Source organism: Neopelma chrysocephalum, unplaced genomic scaffold (assembly GCF_003984885.1).
Source record: "Neopelma chrysocephalum unplaced genomic scaffold, ASM398488v2 Primary Assembly neopelma1_75, whole genome shotgun sequence".
Taxonomy (NCBI): domain Eukaryota; kingdom Metazoa; phylum Chordata; class Aves; order Passeriformes; family Pipridae; genus Neopelma; species Neopelma chrysocephalum.
In genome coordinates, this window is record NW_020897736.1 from 13,485,097 (window position 1) to 13,501,391 (window position 16,295).

A 16,295-nucleotide genomic window follows, 5' to 3' on the forward strand; every position below is an offset into this window, starting at 1 on the left:
AACATGTTATTTTCTCATAAAAAGATCTCATTTATTTGAAGAATTGGAGCTGGGAAACACTTTGTCCAAGAAAATCCCATAAAGCTGCACGGCTTTCCATATGGAAACCACCCTGGATACAGATGTGGCAGCCAGCACGTGGGGATTTTTCCCTAATGCAAGGGAATATTCACCTCTGGGAAGTGTATCTTCCCAGATATCACCACGAGAGCAGCTGGGGTGGGTGCTTGGCACTGGTTTGGTTGCAGACATTTGTACTGGTGAGGGAGGCAGAACTGGGCCGTAAGGAATTGGGCTTGGCTTCAGACCTGCCACCTGGCATTGGAAAAGAATCATTTAATTGTTACAATGGGTGTGTATTGGTGGATTATTTTTTAATTCCTTAATTTTTGCCTGTATGATGTTAAACCCGGTGCTGCATTTGGAAGAGAAAAATCTTAGGACTGCGCCCATAACATCAATATTTTATTGCCTTTAAAACCGGCGTCGCCGGAGTCGCGCTGTTGCGATGACCACTGCTTGTAACCAGCGTTCCATTTTGGGGTGAACCGAGGGGATCAGCTTTAGTAATTCTTTTTTCCTGAGACTGTGACCTCAGGGCCCCTTGGGTCCAGCATTAGCATTGGAAATGTCCCTGTTTGTGTTCTTAAACCCGGCTGAGCGTGCGCCGCGCCGATGGCCTGCCGTGCTCCGGTGGGGAGATTTATGCTTCCTAAGTACATTGTAAAAGTTTTATAAAGTAGCTTAAATATTTACACAATAAGCATTTAAGGAAACGGTTATGTCTCTAAAGGAGCTGCTGATCCTTTGGGTCTGTCAGACCATGGCCGTGAGGGGTTTTTAACTGTCTGACCTCCAGGAATTGCCTTGGTGGTGTTTTGTTTTGTTTTGTTTTTTTTTCACCTAACTGGTTTTAAGCAGGCAAACAAATGGAAACTCATACACAGGAACCTATAAATAATGTTAATGACCTGGCCTGTATCCTCAAAAGCCAGGAAATTTAGGAACATGACGGCGAGCTGGCCCTTCGCTCACTGAAGGGTGGAAAGCAGAGCTGGGAGGATTTCTTCCCCACTTCCCATTTATCCCTGCCCTCTGGCAGTGGGAAGCCATTCCCTTTTGTCCTGTCCCTCCATCCCTTGTTCCTCCACCCCCGTCCCTCTCCAGCTGTCCTGGAGCCCCTTTAGGCCCTGGAAGGGGCTCTCAGGTCTCCCTGGATCCTTCTCTTCTCCAGGTGAACACCCCCAGCTCTCCCAGCCTGGCTCCAGAGCAGAGGGGCTCCAGCCCTGGGAGCATCTCCTCTGGATCATCCTCCTCTGGATCCACTCCAGCAGCTCCATGTCCTTCTTTGCCTTGCACTTCCCCCAGGACAACCACCTTTCCTTTGCTCCCAGATTTAATTTTGTGAGGCTCCGGTGATGCTGCATCTCCACTGTGCTGTGAGAGGTCCATGCAGCTTTTATTTCTTACTTTATCCAGCACCAGGCTGTGAGATTGCTTGGATTTCCACCCTCAAGAGTCGCTCCATCCTGCTGTGAGGCCAGGCCTGGAATCCTAGAATGGGATGGCTTGGAAGGGACCTTTGGAGACCATCTAGTCCAACCTCCATGGGCATGTTAAGGAAGATGTGAGGGTCTAGCCTTTGCTTGGTGTGCTTCAAGGAGAGCATCCCAGCGCCCTTGGGATGGCCATTCCCTTTCCTTTCAGGCCAGCATGGGATGGATACCCCTTGGACAGAGATAGGGGAAGCCTTGCACTGTGAAGAGCAGGGGGTAGGTGCTGCCTGCTCCTCCCCACCAGCACCCACCACCCCTTTCCTTGTGCTTCCTGAGGCACTCAGACTTTGGGTTTTTTTCCTCCTGCTCGCACGGCAAACGGATGTTTAGATCCAAGAGGAAATGGGATCGCTGTTTGCTCGGCTCCTCGTGGAGCAAACAGCCCTTCAAAATAACTCCGGTGTCGCAAGTGCCAGGAAAAACAGCGAAGCCAAAACGTTGAAAGCAAATAATTGGGCTTTTTTGTGAAAGGGCTCCTCTTCAGCGCCGAGTTTGCATATCGGGGCTGCTCTTTTCACGTTTTGTTTTGAGGTTTTGCAATTCTTTGCAAAGCAAACAGAGTCAGTTTGTGCCTGAGTAGGGATTTCACCGATCCCAGGGTGCTGCTTCCAGGTGATTTCCTTGGGAGGTGCAGAGCTTTTGGGTGGGAAATTGTGATTGCTGTAGTTCCAGAGCTAAAAGTTGGGCCCCAAGTGCTGGGTGTTGCCCTGGAGGAGGTGCCCTCTGGGGTGTCCCTGTCCCTGTTCCCTGCAGGGATGGCTCATGCAGAGGCCTTGGCTGGTGCTGTGGGAAGAGCACAGTGTCCCCACGCAGCCCAGCCCAGCCCTCCTGAGTCACCCCGGGCAGGAAAGGCACTCAGCAGGTTTGGAAAACTGGCTGGAAGGGCAGGCAATGCCCTGCCTGCCCCAGGGCTGGGGTTTGCCCTGAATTTGGGCACATGGTGCCACAACCACCCTAAAACACCGTTCCCAGAGGAGACCCCAGAAGCAGCTCCCTGGGGTGAGCGCTGATGTCCTGCTTGGTAGGACACACGTCCTGTCCCTTCAGGGACTTCCCCAAGGGTGGATGGGCACTGACCAGGCTCCCCAGGGCAGTGGGCACAGCACCAAGGCTGCCAGAGCTCCGGGAGCATTTGGCTGATCCTCGGGGGCAATGGTGTGACTCTGGGGGATGGGTCTGTGCAGGGCCAGGAGTTGGACTGGATGATCCTTGTGGACCCCTCCCAGCTCAGCGTAGTCAGAGGAGCCCAATTCCTGCCACCCACCCTTTTCGTGGCACCCACCCCCCGATGGACACCCATGCAGGACCACAGATGGCCCTGGCCCCTGGCTGGCCCCTGGGCTTGTGCAGGGGGGCAGGATGTGTTTAAAACATCCAAAGTGATGAAGTGTCACCCGGACTGAGCTGTTTCTCAGATCCGCAGCCGTCTCCTCCCGGATTTCAGCTGCTCGGCTTCCAGGAGCAGGGCTGGCTCCGTGGAACGGGGGCTGCAGCCTCACTGGGATGTACCTGAGCTCCACAGACACTGTCACCCATCACCCACCCCCACCACGCAGCCCCTGGGTGCTCCCACGGTGGAAAGTCCTGGATTTTGAAGGTCTGATAGAGAGAACTCCAGGGTGGGAGCATTTCCTTTTCCCTCTTCATCTCCCTGCGGAACAGCTCGTTAGGGTAATGACTGCAGACACCGAGGTGGGGTGCAGGGGGAACAGGTACTTTTTTTAAACTTTATTTTTTCCTTTGGAAATGCAGCCTCTTGCAGTCATGCTGTCACAGTTAAAATAAGGTTTAAATTACAGGGCTGGCTGTGGCTTTTTCCCTTTCTTTCAGAATTTTTGCCAACTTGCAATTTACTTAATGAAATCCTGCTATTTCGTTTAACGGGGATATTTTTTGCAGATGTTGATTTAACCCAGCTTTATAAAATATGTGAACTGTGCAGTTTCTTTCCTATTTTTAACAATTTAAGGATTCTGGTGCAGAACCTGACAGAGTTTATAACGTTGATATTTGTTTGTACCTCATGCAAACCATGAGGCTTCCACATCATCCACAGAAATAGTGTGAAATGTTGCAATAATGAGCCAAAGTTGTCCAAAAGGGGGAATTTGTGTTGCTCATTGGAGCTTTGTGAATGTATTTCTGCGAAGTATCCGCCCCTGGTTTTACACTCAGTTATTCTTCAGGGTTCGTGCAGGGGGTTCTTTATATATAATGTGATATATATAGAACGAGGAAGAGAAATGGATCTGGTTTAGGCTGGTGACAGGCTGCCTTTTTAATGTACAATTCCCAGTGTAGTTCTCCCCAGTATGCCTTACTTTATTTTGTCAAATGGAGTTCCCTGGAGGAATCTGATATTCCTCTTGCAGAGCTGTGGAGGGTGTGCAGTGTTGAACTCATTAAGCCATAACGATGCGTTCACATGCTCTGTTAATCTCTCTGTCCTTGATTTACAAAGAGCCCGACCTGCTCTCCTTCCCCTTTCCCTCTCCATGGGAAGGTCGTTTGCTTTGGTGCTTAATTTTCAGAGTTTCTGAGGGCAGCCTGTGCTTTCATCCCTCCTCATGGAGGAGTTGCAGCCACAAACCCTGCATAGACCGGTCCTGAAAAGGTTATTTTTAGCTTGAAAATTCAGCTGCCCTCAAAGAAAGATGAGGCTTGTCCTACAAAGGTGGGAGGGTTTTTAATCCAAAGGATTCCACTGGCTGTGGAATAAATACGGGGAATATAACTCATGTTATAGCATGGACTGACAGTACAAGGGGGCATGGATTCCCGCTGCCAGAGGGCAGGGTTAGATGGGATATTGGGAATAAACTCTTCCCTGTGAGGGTGGGGAGGCCCTGGCACAGGTTGCCCAGAGAAGCTGTGGCTGCCCCTGGATCCCTGGAAGTGTCCAAGGCCAGGCTGGAGCAACCTGGGATGGTGGAAGGTGTCCCTTGCCCGTGGCAGGGGGTGGAACCGGATGAGTTTAAGGTCCCTTCCAACCCAAACCATCCTGGGATTCTGTGACAACTCATTAATCCTTTTCTCTTTGAACATCCTGAGTGAAGCTGGAGTATTGGGGTGTCTGGGTTTTGTATTAGTGCAGCAGGACAGGATGTATTCCATGGAGTTCTGTGTGTATTTTGGCATTTCCCTGTTTCCCTCCCTTTTTCTTTTTTTTAAAGAAACTGTGGTTTTTAGAAATGAAAACAAGTCCTTCTTAGCCAGGGAGGGTAATTAGTGTGAGTCACCTCCACTCTCCATGGGCAAGTACAGGGTTAGGAATCTGGTCATTTGGGAGATGACACTGAAAGATGGGGACTTTCAGAGGCCACATTCTCAGTTGCTGCCTCTCAGGGTTCCAGTGATGCTCCTGAACGTTCTGGATTTCGTGCAAATACATTGATTTTCCTCCCCCACCCCCTGCTTATGCTTTACACAAATTTTCTTGCCGTCCATCTGCACTTTAATAGCTTTTACAGCACCATTCCAGGGAGTATAAAACAAGACAGATGGACTCAGTGATCTTACAGGTCCAACCTTAACAATTTTATGGTTCTGAGACAAGGTCTGTTTGGTCTTTGGGGGTGATCTTATCCCAGCTTAGCACAAATGAGTGTCCTGTGCTGCATCCGCTTCTCTGGGCTGCTCATTTGTGGATTTTCCAGAAAAGGGCCCCTCCATGGCACAAGGGTTGTTATCCATGGCATTCCCAGTGGTGTAGATCCTGAGATGCCAGCACATCCTTGCTGCTTCCACTGGGGATGTTAGGGACCAACTGTGGGGCTTAAATCCCAAGATGCTTAAATCATTGTTTAGTCTTGACTTTAAGTGGGAGTAAGACCCCATGGATGCTGGCCACGAGCAGTTGTGAGTGGAGTGAGGGCTGGAATATCCCCAGAAGATGTTTACACATAAATACATGACCCAGCTATCGGGAGATCTGCTGAGTGGGTGCACATCACACACGCAGCCCTCGGCACGTTCTCCAGCCTGGCCACCGCTCTGCTGACGTGCTGGTGCGAGCAGGAGGGCAGGAGCCATTCCTGGGCTCCTTCCAGCCCTGCAGGACCTGCCTCTGCCTGGCTGGATGCCTCCCACCAGGCTCTTCCCACAGCTACTCCCACCGACCCCATCCCCATTGCTTTTAATCCCTCTCCATCAGATAAGAGCCCCGAGACCTCCCCATACAGGTTTATCCCTTCAGCATGACCGAGTTGGCTGGCACACCAGAGCGATTGTTTCCTTGCAAAGGCCATGCTGGCACCCAAAATCCTTTAATTCCCTGTAAGACTTTGGCAAATCCTCCACGAGCGAGGACTTGAAGGAACCGTGGGCGTCGTGACACGCGGTGGAGCCGTGACTCCCTGATCCCGGTGGAGCCGTGACTCCCCGATCCCGGTGCCTGCTCAGACAGAGAGGCTCGGGAGAGCTTTATCAGGAGCAGGATCTTGGGCTTTGGCCAGCGAGAACAAAGCCTGAATTTCCATTCCACTCAGCCCCTGTCTGCTTCCCATATATGTGAGAGCCCTGATACCGCGCTGGAAAAAAAGCGCCTTTTTTTGGGCTGGCTGGGGGAGAATTATCAGATGAGGGGAGGCATCAGTGGTGGAGCCCTTTTGGAGAGAGGGGTTTGGTTGGAATAGAGGACCCACAGCCGGTTTGGGGCCTGGGATGAAACCCTTGGCAGGGGATTGGATTGAAAGCCCAAGATTTTTATTCTCCCAGAGCTCCCAGGCCAAGCTCTTGTGCCCAGCACCGGACTCTGCACCCAAGGAGGAGCCAAGCAGCTCATTCCCAGCCTGGATGGAGAAAAATATTTGTTGGGCTCCTGCTTGTGGGCCCCCAGGGAGCCTCCTCCGTTGCAGGTTGTTTTGCAGGTCGGTGATAGTTTCCTAAAGCTTTCCCAGTCCTTGACACTTGCAGTGGGATTGGCATGGAGCCGACACACATCTGCCTCGGTCTCCCCTCGGATGCCGCCGTGCCTGCACCGCGTCCTCGCTGCGGAGAAATCAGGGTGGCCTTGGGTTTTTTCAGCCCTCTCACGTCATCTCTGCAACCCAGCAGCTTGTTCTCAGGCGTAAATCCCATGGAGGGGGGATAGCAAGGCGAGATCCCACTCCGGAGGGAACAGCTCGGGCTGGAGCGCAAGGCAGGCTCTCAGAACGTATCTGAGGGTGGTGTTTTGATTGGTATTGCTTTGGTTTTCCTCCCAGGGAAGCATCTCCGCTTGTTTTCTGGTTAGGAAACCAGAAAAACATGGTAGAGCTGCTGCAGCCACAGCCTGCTTGGTGTCCCATGTCCTTCCTGTGTGAGCTCCGAAGCCCCAAGTTCCCAGCTTTGCTGGTGTTTGGGGAAGAGGGTTTTGTGTGATCAGCTGGGACGTCTGAAGGAGGCCTTGTATAGGGGAAGATGAACATTTCCCTCTGGAAAGGTCAAATTTGGGTTATTAACAGAGGGAGCTGAGCAAAATTTGGGGCTGGGGCTGTGCTGAGAGTGGTGAGACAGCCCTCCTGGTTTGGAGGAGTTCATTGCCCTTGGATTGTCTAACAGCTGGATGAAAAAAGGCATCCTGGGCAGGGTTAGTGGTCCTGTTGCTGCCAGGGATGTTCCCATGTTCTTAACAAGTGTGGAAAATGAGAAGGCTCGAGCATCTCCAGGAGCATCCCTGCAGCTGGAACAGGCTCCCCAGGGCAGTGGGCACAGCACCAAGCCAGGCAGAGCTCAAGAAGTGTTTAGACAATGCTCCCAGGCACAGGGTGTGACTCTTGGGGATGGTCCTGTGCAGGGCCAGGAGTTGGACTCGATGATCCTCGTGGGTCCTTCCAGCTTGGCATATTCTGTGATGTCCTCACCGACTCGGGACCTGGCTTCCCAAAACTCCTTCACCTCAGTGCCCCCTCCATCATGGCAGAAACCCCTTCATTAGAGGTGCTTTCCACCCTTAATGGTTCCATGACTTAATGGTGTCATGAACCAGGCAGGGCTTTGGTTTGGGTGCAGCCTCTGGACCATCACCCTGTGCTGAGGTGATTCCCAGGCTCAGCTCCAGCACCCAACGTGCTCTGCCCGAGAGGCTCGATGGAGGTGGAGAGGGGTGTTATTCCTGTTTCTCTTCAGAGGGACCTACTAATTAGTTTCTGCTTTTAAAATGCTTTGAAGCCTCAGCCGAAACTCCTCCGTGAGCGAAAACTATGATTATTTATATTTATCCCATTTCCCAGAGCCTCTGGGATGATCCGTGTGCCGCAAGCTCTGGTCACTGGGCAGATTATCTCCCTCCCCTGGGGCACCAGGTGGGATTTCTGAGCACCTAAAATTCCTCTGCAAAGCCGAAACGGGTTCAGGGGTTTGAAAGGCAGAGGAGAGCTCGGGAGGTCCCATGGGATTTGGCCATCCCAACCTCTGGGATCGCAGCAGGCGGCCCCCGGATTAATTACCAGCGTGGGCTGGCGCGAGGCCAGGCGGGAGCGGCGCAGGGGAGGGAGCCTTGGACATCACAGCAGGGAAATCTGCCACGGGGTGATTTATGGGGTGATTTCTCCCTGTTTCTCAGCGTTTTCCAGGCTCTGGGGATAAAAAAAAAAACAACAAAAAAGGGATTGCACACATGGTTGTTTGGAGGAGCTGAATATGTGCGAGTTCGCAACTTAAACATGGAAAAAGGGGATTCTTTTCCCCTCTTTTTTTGTCCTGGCATCCCTCACCCTGGCAGTCCTGCCCTGTGGAGGACACTTGGGAATGAGCTTTCTCCCCTCCAAGTGGAGTTGATGCCTTCCCAGCTGGAAGGAAAAAACCTACCTCGACTAGACGATGCTCAGATTTTCACCAAACCTCTGGATTTTACAGCAAATCAATTAGTGGGGACCTTCCCTTCCCCCCACCTCATCCCCTGTGTTTTCCACAAGCTCGTTTTTCTCCCCATTTTTCCAGCTGGTTGAGGCACGGGGCGAGGACACAACGGGCTCTCACGGAGATGCCAGACACGACCCCGGGATTTGCTGGGCTTGGACTAACCCAGGGCTGGTTTCCAGCAGTGGAGAAGTCACAGCCAGGCTGTGGTTGCTGACGGATCTGGTGCTTTGAGAAGTGGCAGCCAGGGGAGGTGGTTCCCTTTTGGGCTCCTTTTGAAGGTGTATTTACATTGTTGTGTTGGCTTGGACATGCCAGGTCCAAGCTGGTTACATGCACAGCCCAGGGCCTGGAGAGAGATGAATGTGCCTGTGAAAGCAAGAGGAGCTCAGATTAGATGGAGACTCAAAAAAAAAAAATCACCTAAAGCTCTGAAAACATTGGCATTTAGGAGTAACACATTAAAATGTCACTGAAAAATCCCTGAGTTGGGTTTTTCCAGTTTTCTTACTTTCTAGTCTTTTCACCCCTTGGCTGAAAAGAGCTTTGTAAACCAGGGGAACTGGGGGGGGGGGGGGAAACCTGTTAAAATACCTTAAAATCATGTTCTGGACTGTGGATTTAGTGGCCAGAGAAGGTACATCAGAAGCAAACTCCTTGAATTTAGCTTGAAAATGCCCTAACTGATGATGACTTCCAAATTTCCGGGCAGAACTAAACATGGCATGTGTTTTTCTTTGAAGGATATAAAAAAAAAAAATTAGCATGAGCTGATGATTTTGCAGAGTGGTTTCTTTTATGCAGAGAAAATTGTTTTCATCCTCATTCTTGGCATTGGCTCCTGTCCTGTGTTGCTTTTGTTTCTTGGGCTGCCATGGAAATGTCCCCCTTTCCCCCCCAGGCCTCTCCACACACCTCTTCCACCGGGCTCTGGTGCTCGTCAGACCCTTTTTGGAACTAATTTAATTAATTAACCCAGTGCAAGTGTTCTTCTGAGTTAATCATCTACTGGGTTAACAAATTAAATTGGCTGGCGGAGGAGGATGGGGAGCAGCAGAGCTCTGCTCCATGGGAAAGGCTGGAAGAGGAGGAGCAGGGTGGTGGATCCTCCGTGGTGGATCCAGTGGCAGCGAGGGCTCTTTTCCAGCTGTCTCTCCTTGCTGGTGGTTTTTGTGGGATGAGTGAGCCATGGACTCATGTCCATGGCTGCACAACAGCCACCTCCAACATGAGAACACGCCGTCAGCAGTGCTGAGGTCGGAGGAGTTGGGAGCGCCCACCACGACACCAGATTAATTGTAATATAAAATCACATTCTTATTTTGGAGTGGAGATACGAGCTGGGCTCAATCCACACGTCTCAGTGGAGTAAACCAGAAGTTTGGGAGAGAGTTTGGTGCTCTGCAGCCTGGGAAGGTCCAGCTGGGTGTCCCCTTGGTCGTCGGCTGGGGAGCTGGTGACAGCTTTGCAGGGCCTCTGTGAACCAGGGAGAGGTTTACCTTGGTGAAAGCTGGGACATTAAAGGATCCTCAGTTAATTCTGGGATTTAAGGACAAGGTTCAGGAGGAAGATTAGGGCTGCCCAGCCTCCTGCTTGCACCCAACTGCCTTCTCCTCACATGAGCCCATTGCCCTACTGTGATACCCAGTTTCTTGCTTCACTGGAGAAACCAGGAAGAAATTTGAAAGGGGGACTGAATTGTCCTTGTCCTCATCAAGACTTCCCATGGCTTCCTTGTGGAGAACCTTCTGCTTCCTCTGGTGTCTCCAGGGCCACCTCAGGGTGGCAGCCCAGCTCCTGCCTCCGTTTGCTCATGGAATTGGGACATTCCTTTAAATATATGTATTGAGACCAACACTGGGTTGCTCCCATGGGCCAACAAAGAGCTGCTGGGCAAGACAGGACTCACCAACTCCTGCAAGGGTGGCGAGGTGCCTGCAGAGTCCCACTCCCAGTGAGCATGGACAGATGGAAGGTGACCAGTTTGTGTCTCCAGGGCATCTGCGTGGGGACCCCTGTGCTGGGGACAGCGTTCAGCTCCTCCCCATCCTCTGGGGCTCGTGCCGTGGTTGCAGCGTGGAGGCTCTGAGGGGCCACAGTGACACATTCCAGCTGGAACTTGTAAGGCCAGAGGTATTTTAAGTATATTGGCTTAACCAAAATGGTTGTGAGCTTTGCTGGGGCAGATTGACAATTAATTTCTTTTTTTTTCTTCTTTTTTTTTTTTCTCCCAGGGCCATAAAAATTCCATTTCTGCCGTGGAAGGTTTTAACCCCTTCCTTACCCTGGAGCTTGTTTCCAAGGGTATTAATGGGGGATTATTGTAACTGATGGCTCCCTGGTGAACTGTTAATAGATTTTTGGGAAATGTGTGTGTTCTTTGTGCTGGGCTTTTTATCTGGACCTTGCTCACAGTGACCTGTGTATGGTTATAACCTTCCCTGCTCCTGTGTGTTGGGCAGTGTAAACACAGATCTGTGCTATGGCAGAGGGGAGGAAAAAGACTGAGCATGGACCTAATGGAGTCTGAAGTGGGATAAAACTGCATGGAAAGACATTGAGAAAGGATGTAACTGAGCGTGAGGCTGCCCTGTGACACAGAAAGACAGGAGGAGGGGACATGTGGGAACACTTCTGACTGTCCCACTTCATCTCCAGGTGCCCAGCTGTGCGTTCAAGTCCCTGTCACGTTGGGAGAGTGCAGTGATTTATTTTTTACGGGCCTGGTCTTCCCCGTGGGCGCCTCTTAAATGTGTTTTGAGAAGACCTTCCTCGCAGCCATACGTCGTGGGGGCCATTTGACCTACTGAGAGGAGCTTTGGTGGCTTCGGAAGAGCCGGGGTGTTGAATCACAGCTATTTATTTCATGTGTTTTGTGATCTGCCCATGTTTTCCATCCTGCTTTTAAGTGCAGCTTCAAGCAGTGGGACTGTGCAGCTTTTTTGTTTTGGAAAAAGGCATCTTTCTTTTCTCTCTTCGTGCACTGCTTTGAACTTTACTGGCATAAAACGCTGTCAAATCACAAATAGTCTCAAACCTCAACTTATTTTCTTTACCTCTGCGCTCGGCAGGGAGCGACAGCAGCGGTGCTGCTCGCACCAGGAGATTTACAGTGTTTGCTCTTTGCATTTATTCCCAGACCCTGAGCTGTGCAAGGCTCTTTTCCCATTAAATTCTGGGCTTGATTCTCCTATCTTGTTTTTTTATCTTAAAATCGTTTGAATTCTCTTTTGGATGTGTCTGCTGCGAGGCATCACTGCAGCGGAGGAAGGAATAAACACAAGCTGGAGTTTCAACCCCTTCCATCTGATGGATGGAGGTGGCTTTGATGGAGGAGATAGCCCTGACTCCACCCTCAGTGGAGCTGCTAGAAGTTGTAGCTGCCTACAATGATAGTTGTTAAAAACACATGGTGTACCACTACAGAACTGAAATATTTTCCTTTCTTCCAAAAGCAAGCTAACAAGCCCGCCTCTGTTCCAGCAGAAAGGGTGTGTGTGGGGGGGGGGAAAGAACAAAAAGTAGATTTTCTTGTCTGTGCTTTAAGGGCAGGGTGGAAAAAAGAGGAGGAAAAAGTGGAATATTTATTTAGAAGGCAGAGGACGTGGTTCTGTGGCGGCCACCCCTGCTGTCTGCGGAGTGGTAGTGGCTGATGGCTGGAGGCGAAACTAATACTTGGCAGGGGATGAGACACAGCGCAGGCCCCCCTGGTCTGGGGGCTTGCTGGAGTGCTTGCTTTATGTCAGGGCTGTGGGGTGAGTTCATCTTTGCAGGATTTGGTTGAGTGCACTGGGAGATGAAAGAAAGGAGAGGAACCCACCACGGCACAGGGAGCGCTGGGTGGAAGAGGGACCCTCCCGACAGCTTTGTGCAGGCAGAGCGTTCTCAGATGAGCCTTTTAGTGTCTCCTTTGGGGGGGTGTTTGTTTGCCTGGGGGCCACAGGCAGGTTGCTTTTGCATCTGAGGAGTGGATTTTAAAGCCTTTCTTCCCCCCCAAGCCAGGAAAGGTGGGTTGGAAAGGAAACTTCTTGCTCCTTGAGGTGGAGTTACCTCAAATGTCCTCACGTGTTTGAAGGAGCACAGGACATCTCCAGGAGTGTCCGGAGCTGGCAGAGCTGGCACTGCCAGGCAGGAGCTGTGATGGGATGACAGAGATCAGGAGGACATTGGCAGGGGGATGCATTCACGAAGGGATGGGTGGATGGACTGAAGCTCCTGCCATGAATTGCACGGGAGTGGTTTTAACAAAGCTATTTCAGATGCACAAAAGCAGGAGGTGTAAAAAAGCCTTCCCTTGTTTTCATGGATGATTTTGCCAAAATATTCGCCAGTTCCTGGAAAGCAGAGATGACACCAGGGCTGGTGGCACCTCCAGAGAGATGTTCTTGTAGGATAGACCAGGTTGAATCCTGGTTTGCTTTCCCCCCTCCTTTGTTAATTTGCAGTAAACCACGGGAAAAACCTCTTTAAATGTTTATTGCTGCCTGTTCCCCTGATTAATTCAGCTGATGGGGAAACTGGAGTTTTGAAGTTGTCCCATCCTTAGTGTCTGGAAGGGAAATTCAGGGGCTGAGTGGTAGTTCCTAAAAAATGTAATAACAAGCCCAGCTTAGCTAATGGGCAAGGAGGGCTTTGAGGAGGGTGGGAGGTTAAACAGATGCAGAGCTCAGTAATTGCTACCAGCCTCCAGATGAAAGGCCCTGAGCTGGTCTGTGCCCCCCCTCCTCAGATCACTTGAGTGGGACAACAGCAAAGTTTAGTGCCTTAGGAGACTTTTGGAAAGGCACTGGAAGCATCTGTGTGGGAAAGATGACTGTGGAAACTGGATGCTGTGGAAGATGGATGGGTCTCTGAGCAACCTGGTCTAGTGGGAGGTGTCCCTGCCGATGGGACTGAGATGATCTCTCCCAAAATTGTGACCTGTGAAGGGGTTGGTTCAAGATGGTGAGCACTGCCCACAGCAATGGACATCCCAGTTACCCCCTCCCCCCATCTCCCCTTAAATTTGTATAGTTACAACTCCAGTTAAATCCAACAAAGCCGCTTAATTCAGAGCTGGGTGATGGGGAGGGGTAATTTGAGCCTGAACAGAAGCAGGGCTGGAGGGGCTGTGCCTGAAATCCGGTGTGTCAATGGGCTCTCTGGAGCAAAATAATGGCATCACCCCATGGGTGAGTTAATGGGACATGATGGCAGGGAGGCACAGGGGTCAGCAGGCCGCGGGCGCGTGAGGGATTGTCAGGGAGCTTAATGCTGGGCAGGGAGCTCGGAGCAGAGCTCCTGGCTTGGAATTCCAGGCTGCTTTTCTGTTAGCTGGCGTGGTAGGAGCAGGAATGATGTTCAGCAAGAGGTTAATTCGCCCTCTTCGGGGCTCTTTCAGGGCTGAGAGTTCCTGTCTTCCTTCTGGAGACATCATAAATTGTGGAGGCATCATGGATTAAACAGTGTCTGTCCCCCCCCACCCCGAATGTGATTCCTAGAAAGAAGAGACGTTTCTTATTGTCTGGAAAGACTTCCACTGGGGTTTTAGGAGGATATGTGTAGTTCATAGCAGCTACTCCCCCTTGGCATGAAATGCTTCCTCAAATTTCATGTTCCCTGTGGGAACATCGGCATCACTGTCAAGGAATATTTACACAGTGGAGATAATGTTGGGTCAGTCATCCAGGCATGTTGTGGACATCCCTGTGCCTCAGCTCAACACAAGCTGGGCTTTGAAAGTGAGGGTGCACCACCATGGGTACAGGATCTGTGCTGGCTGTTGGTGAGAGACTTCCACATATCCTGAGGACACGGGGTCCTGGCTGCTGGACCCAGAACTGAACGTTAAATTTGAGAGAGAAAGATGTGTTGAGCTCCATGGGGGGTGGTGGGTGTCTTGTTGGGTCACCAGCCTTTGCTTGAGCTATCTGTCTTGACATGTCTTTGACATAATTGAAGATGAGGTTTGGGTTGAGTGTGACCTTTGGGTTGAAGATGGACTTTGGGTTGAGTACAAGTTTTGGGTTAAGCATGACTTTTGGGTTAAATATGAGTTTTGGGTTGAGCACAAACTTTGGGTTGAAGATGGACTTTGGGCTGAGTACAAGTTTTGGGTTAAGCATGAGTTTTGGGTTGAGCACGAACTTGAGGTTTAATACAAGTTTTGAGTTGAACACAGGTTCTGGGTTGAGCACAAACTAGGGGTTAAATACAAACTTCGGTTTGAACATGAGTTTTGAGCAGAGCATGGAGTTCATGTTGAAGACATTTTGGGTTGAGCCTGGAGTTAATGTTGAACGGGGATTTTGGGTAGAGCATGGAGCTTGTGTTGAACACAAATTTTGGGTCGAGCGCAAACTTTACATTAAATACAAGTTTTGCCTTGGACAAGAATTTTGGGTAGAGCACAGAGCTTGTGCTGAACACAAATTTTGGGTAGAGGATGGAGTTTGCATTGAACACAAATGTTTTGGGTAGAGCACGGAGTTAGAATTGAACATGAATTTGGGGTTGAGCACAAGTTCAGTTCTCACATGAGCAAAGCCAATGGGGTGGGAAGAGCCTTTTCCTTCCCCTCTATACCTGTCATTTCCAGGTGGTCACAGCAATCCCTGAGTGTCCTCTCTTGCCCCCACAGATGCCAGCACGTCGCCCGATGCCGTGAAGAGGAGCCATTGGTGCAACGTGGCCTACTGGGAGCACCGGACGCGCGTCGGCCGCCTCTACACAGTGTACGAACAGTCTGTCAGTATCTTCTATGACCTACCTCAAGGAAACGGCTTCTGCCTCGGACAGCTAAACCTGGACAACAGGAGCGAGACTGTGAGAAGGACTCGAAGTAAAATCGGCTACGGGATCTTGCTCAGCAAAGAGCCGGACGGCGTGTGGGCCTACAACCGCAGCGAGCACCCCATCTTCGTCAACTCCCCGACACTGGACATCCCCAACTGCAGGACCCTCATCGTGCGCAAGGTCATGCCGGGCTACTCCATCAAGGTGTTTGACTATGAGAAGTCCTGCCTCCTGCAGCACACGGCCGACCTGGATTACGCAGACGGGCCCTACGACCCCAACAGCGTCCGGATCAGCTTCGCCAAAGGCTGGGGGCCCTGTTACTCCAGACAGTTCATCACGTCCTGCCCGTGTTGGCTGGAGATCCTCCTCAGCAACAATCGATAACGGTCGGCCCTCTGACGAAAGGAAAGACACACAGAATAAACCCCCCCCCCCCAAAAAAAAAAAAAGACACAGACTATCCCAAATATCATCTACCTAGATTTAATATAAAGTTTTATATATTATATGAAAATATATATTATACTTGTAATTATGGAGTCATTTTTACAATGTAATTATTTATGTATGGTGCAATGTGTATATGGACAAAAAACAGAAAATGCACTTTGGCTTATATAATTCTTTCAATACAGATTTTTTTTTTTTTAAGAAGAAGAAAAAAAAAAAGAGAAAAATTATACAGCAAAAATAGGAGAAAGCCCTAATTTTTGATGTATGGTTTTTTTGAAATATTATTAATACCCAGACAAAAAGCTAATACCAGTCACTCATTGATAATAAAGTATTCGCATTATGGGGGGGGATTTAATTGTCTTTTTTCTTCCCCCCCCCAACTGAAGGCCAGCAGTGTCTGCTGGGGTGCTCTGCAGTCAGGGGGTGTTCCAGAGGGGTGCCCTCTGTCTCCCATCCCAGCCAGGACCCCAGAAAGCCAATAAATAAGTTGGGAGGCTGCAGTTGGCTCCAAGAGGAGGATGAGTGAGGACAGCTGGAGAGCCAGGGAGCACTTGGAGAAAGGGAAAGTCTCCTGTGGCTGTTGTCACTCAGGGCTGTGTCTCTGATAACACAAAACGTGGTGAGACATGGTGAGGGTGAGCGTTCACAATAAAGTTTGTCCAAATT

At 50.5% G+C, this 16,295-nt stretch overlaps 1 protein-coding gene across 1 annotated transcript in view; it reads left to right on the forward strand.

Moving 5' to 3' along the window:
• SMAD6 (SMAD family member 6) overlaps nucleotides 1-15,622 on the forward strand; it is a 40,553-nt gene extending 24,931 nt beyond the window's left edge. The window contains exon 4 of the mRNA XM_027688170.1: nucleotides 15,016-15,622. Within this exon, the coding sequence (XP_027543971.1) occupies nucleotides 15,016-15,557 (542 nt within the window). The 3' untranslated portion in view covers nucleotides 15,558-15,622. The remainder of the gene's footprint in view (nucleotides 1-15,015) is intronic.
• The last annotated feature ends 673 nt before the right edge of the window (nucleotides 15,623-16,295 follow it).